At 42.5% G+C, this 13107-nt stretch overlaps 1 protein-coding gene across 2 annotated transcripts in view; it reads right to left on the reverse strand.

Annotated features, from left to right (window-relative positions):
- Nucleotides 1-13107, reverse strand: part of NIPAL2 (NIPA like domain containing 2) — a 195916-nt gene that overhangs the window by 31271 nt on the left and 151538 nt on the right. For both annotated transcript variants that reach the window (XM_069731639.1, XM_069731637.1), the window contains exons 7-9: nucleotides 10203-10338; nucleotides 7695-7783; nucleotides 4957-5020 (exon numbers count right to left, since the gene is read on the reverse strand). In XM_069731639.1, coding sequence (XP_069587740.1) covers nucleotides 4957-5020; nucleotides 7695-7783; nucleotides 10203-10338 — 289 coding nt within the window. The remainder of the gene's footprint in view (nucleotides 1-4956; nucleotides 5021-7694; nucleotides 7784-10202; nucleotides 10339-13107) is intronic.

Consider the following 13107-nt stretch of genomic DNA (forward strand, 5'->3'; position numbering starts at 1 on the left):
CAAAAACACAGGGGAATCCAAGCCATTTTTTAATTTATTTATTTAGAGCGCAGGCTGATGAATACTCCCATCAGCCGCTGCCTGCTCTCACTGTTATTAGAGGCAGCAGGCGCAGGCTGATGAGAGCAGTAGTTCAATCAGCTGACGCCAGTGACCGGAGGTAAACTTTTTACTGTTGATCACAGCTGCGGGCTCACGCTGCCATTTGACACCGGTGGTAATGTTTTCACCGCTGATCAGCAGCAGTGTTTTCCGTGCTGTCAGGCACAGACATGACAGTGTGTCAAACACTAGATGTTCGGGTCCCCCTTTCAAGTGAATGGGGGTTCGGGCACTGTTCTGATACCCGAACATTCATTAATTCTTCGGTCAAACCCGCCGGACCTGAACATCCAGGAATCCGCCCATCTCTACTGATAACGCTTAGGCTGCTGCAGACCCACAAAAAAGGATGAAAGTGCAGGTAATGGAGAACTGAATGGGTTAAATCTGTGCTGCTCTGTGGAAAAGATGAAGGATGTATATATACATCCAAACATGTTGACAAATAAACCACCTACTGTACCCTTGGAATGGCATCCTTCATGTTTTCCACATGGCAGCACAGATTTAACTCATTCGCTCCTCCATTATCTGTACTTAGGGATTTACACACAGAATTCCAGTATGTTGTAGAAGGTTGTTTACAATGCTTCTGTACTTGATATGGGGGGGGGAAACCTGGCGACAGGTACCCTTTAATATGACATCACATTTTAATTATCCCTATGAGGATATATGAATGTCAGACGCGGTACCCACTCAAGAATCCATTATTTTAGCCAAAGATGGGTTTCGGTAGACCGAGTCTCTCATGTATTGCACTGAATGGCTAGCAAATAATACTATGTTTAAAGGGCAAAAATACAACCAGCCCAGTATGGCCGTCGGCACCCCAAGTTCATAAGCAGCCGCAGTCTGGAATTGGGACTGAATTCATAATATAACCCCTTTTACGAATGATAGCATATATCCCATCGCCTATACGATATGCATATTGTACAGGGTTACCAAAGGTGAAGCTATGTTTTTATTAGGTGTTTTAGTTGCATTTATAACAGATTTCTAAAGCCTTGTCAGTTTTTATACAAAAAACCTAATATTATGGAGATACAGATGATTAATAGGACTAAACCAGAGATTAAAACATAAGATTATAATGATTGATTGAACACAAACCCTATTAGATCATTCACTTGGAAAAATATAATTTCATATGAAAACCACTTTCCATAAAGCGTAGATTAACACATTACAAAAGTCGTTTTATTTCCTTTGACTTTTTATGTCTTTCATAATATCAGCCATTAATATGCAAGAAGCTCCTCTTCCCACACACCAGGACGCTTTCTGCAGCAATTATCTCCGATAATTATGATACTCATTGTCTGCTGAAGCACTTCACTGTCTGAGAGGCCTAAATGGACGAAAATGAAACCTCGTTTTCGATGTAAGTGACTCTAAAACAAGCCAGACCTCATCACCGCCGAGCATTAGACTAATTAATGGATTGTCCATTTACAAAGTGCCTTTTTATTGCCTGGAATTAGATAGACTTGTAAAGAACATAAACTTATTTTTATTGCTTCTGGTTTAATGAAAACAAGGCGAGTCCTCCGTGTGTGCGGCCCAATAGAGGATTGCAGAGATCTGGATTTCATATAGAGACGAAGTCAAACAACACATTTACAAGACCATTCTTTTGTAACTTCTCCATGACCGGGCAATTTTTCATTTTTTGCTCCATTTTTTATTTTTTTCCCCATCAACATAGTCTAATAAGAGCTTGTTTTTGTGAGATGAGCTGTAGATTTTAGACACCATTAAACGGGATAACTGTGACTTTGTAAAAATAATAATAAAAAAAAATTTTGCCTAAGTACTAACAGGCAGGTAGTTGTTAACTACCTGCCTGTTGTGGTCGGCGCCATTTTTCGCCTAACACAGTTTTGCCTGATATTTTCCTTTAAACAGCAATCCAAAGATGTTCAAATCACAAAATTCACAGCCGAGAGATGACAACAAGTACCTTCATACTCCTCACATTTAGGCTATGTGCACACGATGCGGATTTTGCTGCGGATTTTTCCGCAGCGGATTTGGAAAATCCTGCGGTTTTCACTGCGGATTTTCACGCGGTTTCTTCTGCGGATTTTCAACTGCACTTTCCTATTGGCGCAGGTTGAAAACCGCTGCGGAATCCGCAGAAAGAAGTGACATGCTACTTATTTTTTTCCACAGCATTTCCACGCGGTTTTTTCCGCATTATATGCACTGGGGTTTTTGTTTTCCATAGGTTAACATTGTACAGTACACCGCATGGAAAACTGCTGCAGATCCGCAGCGTAAAATCCGCTGCGGATCCGCAGCAAAAACCGCAACGTGTGCACAAGCCCTAAGGGGTTGAACACAAGACCAATTATATCAGAGGACTGCCATCAGTGGTTCCCCCGGATAGCACTTGTACCCATGATATTCTATGGGGTTGTGCACATGTCTGATTTTTTTCCTTGGACCAAGTGGTCTGAGGAATAGAAAACCAGTGGCATGTCTGGTTTTGATCTGAGAAGCATAGAATGGTAGAGAATCGGATCACACTCGACCATTCAGGTCCAGGGGTCCATGGAACACATCGGTCCGCACTCAGTTGACATCCAAGTGCAGTCCAATTTTCTTCGACTGACAGAATGAAGAACGTGGAGAAACTTTTTTTCTCTTCGCCTCTTGAGAAAAACTGATATCACTCCGATCAGAAAAATCGGAATGTTTTTCTCGGATGGAGAGAAAACAGTGGTGTGCACCAACCCTAAAGGGGTTGTCACCCCTTTATCCACTGAAGAGACAACCACTTTAAGGTGTTGTATACCCATTAGGCTAGGTTCACACTGCGTTAACAGCAGCCCTGTTTCCAGAGATTCAGCGCACGCGCGGCTGCCCCGCTCTCTGATGCTTGGATGAGTGGCCACTTGGAGACTCGCGCATGCGCCGTCCTCCCGACGGACCATGTTAGCTTGCGCTCCACGGCCGCGGATTCATGCGTCTCAGTGACGAGCGGTGTCGGCGGCGCGTGCGCAATGGCAATCCCGGAAACCCATTCACTGACAGCCTTACACCAGCTGTGTTGTCGCATTAGAGTTGCGCGGCACGGACAGATGATTGGCCGGCTTCACCTTAAAACCGGGTCCACTCCTCCCCAACGCACGCCTCCTGACGAAGAAGCGAAACGTGCGTTGGGGCGGCAGGGACGCCACACATACTAAGATACGATCGCATGTAAGTGCTGTTTTTTGTTACTATCTATGCCAATGCTATTAGTAATTCTTCAGGGCGTTGTATGGTGCCCCTACACTGGGTAGTTGATAGCATTGTGGACACTAGTCTTTGGCAATTGATTAGCAGTGCAAGCACTTTACTAGATCGTTTGTCACACATACATTCAGATTGGCTTTATCCCTGCTTTCTTAGCAGTCACCTTGTTCTGTGATTTTAACTATATTAATGTTTAATAAAAGTTTTTTCTTTGATACTGGCATTGTATACTGGTTTCTCTCGATGTTGTTCTGTTAACAGCAGCCCGTTCAACACATACGTTAACGGGCTGCTGTTAACGCAAGTGCCGACTTGTCACATCGCTAGCGCAGATAGAGCATCTGCTAGCTCTACCTGCGCTAGTAGTGACGGACCCGGAAACGCTGCAGCCCGCGTTTCGGGGTCCGTCACTCAATGACGGCACATGGCTAGCGCACGCTCATTGTGGGCGTGCGCTAGCGATGCGTCCGACATAGAACTTAATGGCGGCGCTAATGGACTACGTTACACTGCGTTATGCCGCGGGGTAACGTAGTCCATCTAACGGACTGCAAAAAAAGAAATGTGAACCCAGCCTAAGGACTACCGTCACTTGTGGTCCCAGGAGCTAAAGAAGATGTCTGGTAGGAGCCAAACACTAGAGAAAACAATGTTGGAGAATCCCTTACTAATTGACCCTTGAACAAGAGGACATGGCAAACTGGAAGCTGCCAATTTGAGTGACATGGCTTATATGAAATACATTTCTCTATATTAATATAGACTCCAAATCAGATCGTCTAAATATAGTTATATCCCCTATAATAAAATAACATTCAATATAAAACCCCTAAGTGGAATTCAGACCCCAAACCACAGTCTATATTCACACCCTCAGCCTAGTGATTTGCTGCGAGGTCACATGCAAAGTAGCACCACTCCTGCGGCCTGTCAACAAAGACCAGAGCAGAGGTAGAGAGGCACTACAGGACCTGGGGATGGGGAGTACTGGCATGTTTGTACATTTTTTTTTATGTCTGCTCTGCAATGCTACAGTAAAAAAAATTATATTATATATTTATGTTCCTGGACAACTTCTATAATTTCAGACCTCTGACAAAATTCAGAACAAACAAAAAAAATACATATACATAACCCATCCCAGACTATATACTGTATCTCCCAGCTTTTGTTCACTCTGCTGGGTTCTATCTGTTGGACTAGACCTAGGCCACTAAACATATTGGAAAAATCCAATAGACAACGAACATGACATTTTTTCAAAAATAAGAATAGGGCCTACAAGTCTACGATACGCCCTCTCCAAATTCTGCAAAATCTGATGCTAGTACATGTGGTGAGTTGACGTGTCTTCTGTTTTACAATGTCAGACACTTTAGTGGACACCACAAACTCGCTCCCTCGCCCATTTCCCCCAGGTTATTATTTTAGAAAGTTATCTAAATACCATATCCAGCTTAGAAGAGGTACCGTATATAGAAATATTAGAGATCACATGAGATGAACAGAATGAGAGCGTTTAAAAGATTATTGCAAGTTCTGCCAAGATTTTTCTGAGGATCTATAGAGTTTAGAAGACCAACAAACAAATCCGATCAAATTACCTACCCAAAAATAAACATGAATATATTCAATGAGGCCGCACCTCGAAACTCCTGGTAAAAAATGATTCCTGTGAAGAGGAAAATGGAATTTTCATTAAAACAATATATATGTAAAACTCTGTATAGACTTTTGTTTTGTAGGACTCTGAATTTTGTAAACCTCCCCATTTCTATATGTGTGCCATCACTTCTGATATGTTGTCAGAGTCATTTATTGGACAAATTTAGTTTCTAAAATGGGCTATCCAGGACTATTTTTTTTTTCATTTTTACAATGTGCCCAAGAACGTAAAAAATGGTAGTTGCTACCTACTTGCCTGTTGTGTCCAGAGCTCATCTCTGCCGACACAGAATGGCAACAGACCACTCCTGCTGACGATCCAGTGGCCTCCACTGATGTCAGTTTGACAGAGCAGTGACTTCTCCTCCTGCCTTCCTTTGTTGGCGGGGCGTGATTGCCAATGTCATGCTGATTGACAGCCAGCTCCCTGCTGCCTAACTGCAGTGAGATGGTGGTCATTCAGAATGGTGTCAGCACTGATGCCCCTTTTACAAAGCAGCCCAGAAGAACAAGAGTTGCTCTGTTGACGTGGAGCAGCTGAATCACTGGCAGAAGCAGTAGGTGACCGGTCTCGGGCAGCGTGACGCAGAACAGGCAGGTAGTTCGAAACCACCTGCCTGTTAGTTTTTAGGCTCATAGTAAAAAAAAATTCCTGGAATGAATCCACTTAATTCTTAGTCTTTAACATTAATGGGGTCGTCTGGAATAATATTAAAACTATCACTGAGCTGGCTGTCCATCTTACTTTGAATGAGAAACAGCCTTTGAATGAGAAACCCCCCCAAAAAATTGCCGAACCTTGGTTCAGCGGTAAAAACATTCCACGGCTGCTGGACAGGAACTCAATGAACCAATTCCTACCTGCCGACAGCCCCAGCTCCTCTTTGATTAGCCAGCTGAGAACTGGGGCAGGGAACGCCGGCAAGTAGGAAGATGTTCAAAGGGCTCCCGTCCAATTCACTCATCTGTAGTGGCGAGATTTTCAAGAAGAAGCAGCTTACAAATGGAAAAAGAAACAAATTTCACTACTACGATATATTGCACTTTTTTTGCTTATATTATTGCTTTATGTAAAGTTTGTTGAAGGCGTTACATTAATTACTATGATAAGTTGTACAAAGTGGTAATATGGCACTTCTAAAAAACTTTCAAACCCCTACATTCTGAATAAGGCCCCCTTTACACTTCTGTCTTTCTAGTACATGTGGTGTCATTTTTCACATGTACTGGAGACAAGTACACCCATTATGATCTATGGGGCTGCACACATGTCTGTGTTTTCACCATGTTTTTCAGGTTTCCATTTTTGGACTATGTAGGATTCCCTGGCCTATGTTGTACCTCTATGGGATTTTTTTGTTTTGTTATAAATTGCTGAATCAGGGAAAGTTTGCGAGAGTGTTTATTTTAATAAAGTATTTTTTGCCTTTTTTTACTGGGTTAGTAATAGGGGTGTCTGATAGACACATCTCCATTACTAACCCCAGGGTTTGATGTCAGTTGTGTTTTTTTGACAATTCACAGCCGACATCAACCCCAAAGCTCCATTACCCCGACTGTCAGTGCATCACGCCAATCGGGGAGAGCGAAGGTGAAGCACCAGAATTGGCACATCTAATGCAGTGTGCCACTTCTGGGGCGGCTGCGGGCTGGAATTTTTAGGCTGGGAAGGGCCCAATAACTATGGACCCTCCCAGCCTGATAATATCAGCTCACAGCTGTCTGCTTTACCTTTGCTGGTTTTCAAAGATGGGGGGACCTCATGTCATTTTTTTTCATGTATTTATTTATTAGGTTAATACATGTACAGTAAGCTACACAGGTAAGAGACTTGTCTATCCACCAACCCCATATCTATCTACCCCATATCTATCTGTACATCTTTAATAGCTAAAAAAAGTAATTTTTATTCTGCATTCTATTCCAGATCATGTCACACAGACGGCACATGGATGGCGCACACGTACACACGGATGACACAAGAATGTCCCATGAATGACGCACACAAGTATGTCACACGGACATGCGACACTCATAACACCAGTAATGATTTTCCAGTACAGTACAAGTAAAATCAGGACGTGTGATGGAGGCCTAACATGGTGTCCGGCAGAAGCACTACATGGAGATACACAATGTAAAGTTCTCAATGACCTACAGGCTCCGTGCACATGTCTCTGCGATTATAACTCAAGCATAGCTGCTGTTCTAATTTATTTTAGTAATATATAAAAGATTAATGTTTCAAATTGAAATATTGATGTGGCAAATTTAATCTCAATTTGTCATTCAAGCTAATTTTATTTAATTCACAGAAGTAAAGTTTAAAACCATTTTTTTTAATAAACTTAATATGAACCACATTACTAAAAATAAAAATAAAAAACTTTAGCCATTGAAAGCCTCAGGCCAAACACTTACACAGAGAAAAACAAAAAACGCAATAATAAAGTATTGATTTGGATAGAGAACAAACATGGAAATGAGACTTTTATTGAAGCTGGCACTGCCTCTGACTAATAATCCAATAAAACATTGCGGAGATAAAAGTTGTCAGGATTTAGTCTAAACTATTACAAATGGCTATAAATTAGCAGCCGCCGACTGATTTCATGAAATCATATTATACGGCAACGTAAAAATGAGATGTTTTTATAAACTATGACATAATAGCACAGTACCTGCGAGTATCGCGCTGGTCGTGAAAAATACATAGTTAATTGGCACCACTTCAGTTGCATTGTAAAGCTGCATTGCCTGATTTAAAAACCTAAAAGCAGAAAAAGAAAAAAAAAACATACAAGAAAAACAAGTGAGAATAATGCAGTAGACGTTTTAATAAAGATTTACCAGCATCATAAATATTTATATAGAGAATGGTGTTCAGCAGGACCTAGAATTACTTCGTAATGCGCTCAGGAAGCCAAATTAAATAAATAACTACCCCTCCGAGATCAAAAAACGAGAGGAAAAGGCAGACACAATGCAAAATTAATCCCTGAAAAATGCACTTGCAATGTACGAGACAAACGGTCGTAATTAAATTTCATTTTCCGCACTTATTTTCAGTTATGGTTCAGTTGTTGTTCAGGAAAAGAGACAATAACCCAAGCAGAAAAATAAGCAATGTGCCGCGCTCTTATCTCTGGGAACAGGAGTCCAAGACCCTGACACTTCCTTAAAGGAAAGGTTAAGCAAAACAATATAGAAAAGACCCTTTACCGAACATTTAAAGCACCGGAATTATTATATATTTCACTGCCGGACTGTTATCACTAATGTCTGTTCCCTGCCTCTGGGCAACATACGGTACTTAATCACCGCCGTCTTCTCTTCTTTCCGACACCTGTCCTGTTCCGCCACCTCTTGACTGAAGCTCCTGACGGAAAGGAAGCCTCATGGTGGCGCTCGTAGACTTAGGGCCCATTTACATGTTCGTTTTTCACCTATGAGAGCCATCTGTGGTTTTCACAGACAGCACTCGTACCAATGATATTCTATTGGGCTGTACATACCTGATTCTTTCCTCTGACTGAGAGGTCTACTGAAAATATAGGCGACATGTCCAATTTTGATCCAAGGTTCAGATCAAAACCAGCAATGCAAGTTAATGGGTCCACGAAACAAATCAGACCTGACTCTGGTGACATCTGATGCGGACCAACTTTCAAAATGGAGAAGGTGGAATAACTTTTTTATTTTTAATTTTTATTTTTTTAAAGTCCATGCAATGCTTCTCTGGGAAATTATATATGCAAATTGTCTCTTCAGAGAGGAAGAGGAGTTGAACTCCATGTAGGATAAAAGCCAATCCAGAATCTGATGTAAATCTTGCATGCAGCTGCTTGGCCATGAAGTTGCTCATAGGGGCACAGTTTTTGTGCCGAGGTCAATGTTGGAGGAGGTTTGGACTCTGCAGTTATGGAGTCAGCAGAGAATTGGTGACATTTCTGCCCTCTGCTCCTCAGCATTCGTTGACCCCGCTCTGTAACTTTACGGGGTCCCCACTTCGAGGCCGAGTCTCTGCATTTATTTCTACTTTCCAGTGATATCACTTACAGGTGATGAGGGAATATTTAGGAGGAAAGAAAATGTCATGAACGGACTTGTTACACTAGTGGCTCCTATTACAGGACCGCACTGATATCAGTGAGCTCTTTACCATGGCAAGAGGCCGGACGTTATACACCAGTGACAAAGGGACTGAACAAGAAACCTGAACTTAAATGGGTATTCCCATCTCCAACATCCTACCAGAATATGTAGGAAGCAATATTAATATTATAAAATACCTCCAATCAGAAATGTAGTATAGTTCTTCAGATTCGCTATGTCACTTACCTCATGACCACTCATTTAGTGACTTAGTTAGACAGCTCTAAGTGGTTGTAACCATGGATACCTAAGCTACTGCAATGCCCTACATGAGGCAAGTGACATAGCGAATCTGAAGAACTATACTACGTTTCTGATTAGAGGTATTTTATAATATTTTAATTATGCCTACCACATATGGGGATAGGATCTTGGAGACGGGAATACCCTTTTAATGATTAAAAAGCGTGTCCGATACTTTAGTCCATATAGTAGGGAATGGATGAGTATCTTGGCACAAGAGAAAATCCTGATTGGTGTTAGTAATTACTGCCTCTTTTCTTTACAGTTTCCACACACTTTTGCCTTACTCACCAGCTTTACATATACACAGCTGCCATTTTTTTTGCATTTGTTCCCCACAACTATTCTATTTGGGTCGATCTCCCATCTCCCGTATGAACAGTTGATATGAAACGTTCATTATGGACAGATGTTCAGCCCTTTGAAGTGGAGCTACTTTTTTTTTTTTTTTTAATCAGCGCATTTATTTTACTTGGTGTCCAGTAAATAATCTTATTTTTACTTGTAAAGCACAAATAATAGAAGATGACATTTCTAAGTGCAATTAAGGATGAAACCGCCTTGACGTCCACTAATGAAGAATAATTATACCGGTTCTCAGTCCAGGTTTTAACTATTATTTCTCAGGAAGACAGCGGTGAGCACAGATCCCGCCACATCGCGCTGTGTTGTGCACAGACAGACGGTTCAGTCATTAAGATTCTCTAAGAGAAGGACCTGTCTGGTCAAACAGACAAATGAGGGTTGTCATGCAGAAGAATACCTTTGGAGCTAAATGCGGCATTACTTACTTGACCTGAAAGATACATGATGCGACCATTGTAACTACCATGGCATAAAAGATGGCGTAAGTGAGCTGCATATCCCCCTTCAAGGTCATCGCAATCATACCCGCTACGGCTTTCACTGAAATCACTGCTACCGAAGCTGCGAAGAGACAGAAGGCGTGTGAGGAAGCCAGACATTATTTATAGGGAGATGTTAATACTTTCACCATACAGATGAAACACAGCTAGATTTGCCATAGAACTGAATTCTTTGTGTATCTGGTCACCAAACACGTCTATATTCTCACCACATCGAGCCTGGTGGGATGTACATATTGTTGGACATGGTGATCAGAACCCACACCTGAAAAACTCTTTGGGGGTTTTGGGCGGTAAAATCTATTGTGAATAATGAATGTAATAAATATTAAGGAACGTTTTTCCATATAAAATAAAAGCCATTTTTTAACATTTTATTCTTGTTGGATTCCTTTATCCACTTCAGGTCCAGGCGATTTTTCCGTTGTGTTTTTTTTTTTGTCATTGCATTTTAGTTTTCTTCCTCCTCTTCTTCCGAGAGCCACAATTAATTTTGTTTTCTGTCAACCTAGCCATGTGGGGGCTTGTTGCTTTTTTTTTTTTTTAAGCAGGATGAAACGTAGTTCTGAATTTACCATAGGTAGGCTGTCTGCAGGGTACAATCTAGATGCATTCCCAGGAAATAGGGATGTGGGGGGAAAAATTAAAATACTCACCTGACCACTCCGGCTGCCCTGCTGATCGCAATCTGGTCCCCTTCTTTCCACTATTGCTGGCAACATCTCCAGGCTCAGGATGCATCTAGGCCCTAGGATGTTACTGCGCATCATGGTGGAAAGAAGAGGACAAGATAAACAGCAGTGGAGAGGTGAATATTAGTTATTTATTACCGTATTTTTTTTAACCAAGACTCACCTTGCCATCTTATCCTCTTCTTTCTGTAGTTGGCTACGCAGCATCACTGGCTTTTCACCTTAGATGAGAACTTCTGGTCGCAACCAGGCTGGAGATTACTGCGCGTCATAAGGCTGCGATGACAACTCAGCCTTATGACTTCCAGTGAGCTGCAGCCTGGACATGGACGGAAGTCCTCATCTATAGCGGGAATATACGGCATACGATGGCGGAAAGAAGAGGATTAGACGGCAGTGAGAAAAGTCAGCGGTGAAGGTTATTATTTTTTTTTTTTTACATTCGACATTTGCAACTGGGGGTCGTATCTAAGTCGAATGATGCTTGCAAGTCAGGGACTGCCTATAATGTACTGAAAAAAAATTAAAATGGAATCAAATGATGAAAAACATGAAATTTTGCCATTGTTCTTTAGGGATTTGCTTGTATGGTGTTGTGTTTTAAAAATGACCTGGCAACAGGATTCTTCAGGTCCATACGATTTTGGCGATACCAAACTTGTATAGTACCGTATGTTTTAATATTGTAGTGCTTAAAAAAAACACTATTCGGAAATTGGTAAAAAAACATTTTTGGTTTGTGAATTAAAGTGACCCTATCAGTGAACCTATTATGTCCCAAAACACTATTAACTTGCAGATAAAGTGATAATCTGCAGGATTATTGGGTTCTACAGCCAATGCGGCTGCCACACTAAAAGCCTGGCTGCTGAAAGGAAATTAACCTTATTCCTCCCAGCAACCTCCAGCTTTCAGTCATGGAGGTGCGTCTGGCTTTCAGTCAGTACACTGACTGACAGCCAACTTAGCAGTACAGTATCTGTGCTAAAACGGATGTTAGTCAGTACTGTGGGCGCGGTTACAGTCGCCACTCTGTGCTGAACGGTGACGGGTCCGGTTGAGCCTCTCTAACTGACAGCTGAAGGCTGCCGGGAGGAATAAAAGGTCATCCTCCCGGTAGTCAGGCTTTCAGTGCAAGGCAGCCTGTCTTCAGAACACCATTAACCTGCAGATTAATCCTATACCTGCAGATTATTAGCATTTTGTGACTTTACAGGTTTCCTTTAAACAACAATTTATAAATGTTAGGAGTCGAGTTTCCTCTGCTGCACAGGGGGAATCTCGATCCGTGTCTGCTGCGGTCTCCCATTCAGCATCGGCCGCAGTGGGGTCTGCTCAGCGGAGACGTCGCTCCCAGAGTCTCGCTGAGGCTGATTCGGTGCATAGGGTCACTACTGCCTTTTCTGGCTTTCCTATGGTACCCTGCACTGATCTGCGGCGAAGCAGGCCTCTCTGGGACTAAGTCCTTATTTATACACACTGAGCATGCCCAGGGCAAGGTCTCCCATTGGAGGTCGAGGGTCACATGTTCGGTCACATGTTCAGGTACTGCAGCGCATCCCATTGGTCCTCCAGGAAGGTCCTGAAAGGGCAAAACTTTGGTAGCAGCTTCCTGTGCTGTAACTATATAAACTGCGCATGACCGCACGGCCATGCGCTAGTATCGTCTTTTGTCATATGCTTTGCGCCAATGTGGTCATGCGTTTGTATGTGTTCAGGGACCCGGCTGAAATAAGCCCCTAGAATGCTGGCACCTCCGGCGAGGAGATTGTGTATAAGTGTGTTCAGGGACCCGGCTGAAATAAGCCCCTAGAATGCTGGCTCCTCCGGCGAGGAGATTGTGTATGCATGCATGACCACTCACTGCTCACATCTGGGTAGTTGGCCTGTGCCTCTGTGAAAGTCTAACAGGGCACAGAGCCTGCCTCTCGCGGTTACTCTGTGAAGCTAACAGAGTTGGTATATACCGCCATATAGAGCCGCCATTATTTAGCAGCAGGTACTTTCCTGCACGGTGGATCCCGGGTTGCGAACGCACCAATTCCATTTAATAAACAATATATTTGGTGCGTTCCGCCAACCCTCCATGCATAGACTACAGGGGTCTTAACGCCATCACCGTTAAGAACAAGTACCCA

This window comes from Ranitomeya imitator, chromosome 6 (genome assembly GCF_032444005.1).
Source record: "Ranitomeya imitator isolate aRanImi1 chromosome 6, aRanImi1.pri, whole genome shotgun sequence".
NCBI classification, from domain to species: domain Eukaryota; kingdom Metazoa; phylum Chordata; class Amphibia; order Anura; family Dendrobatidae; genus Ranitomeya; species Ranitomeya imitator.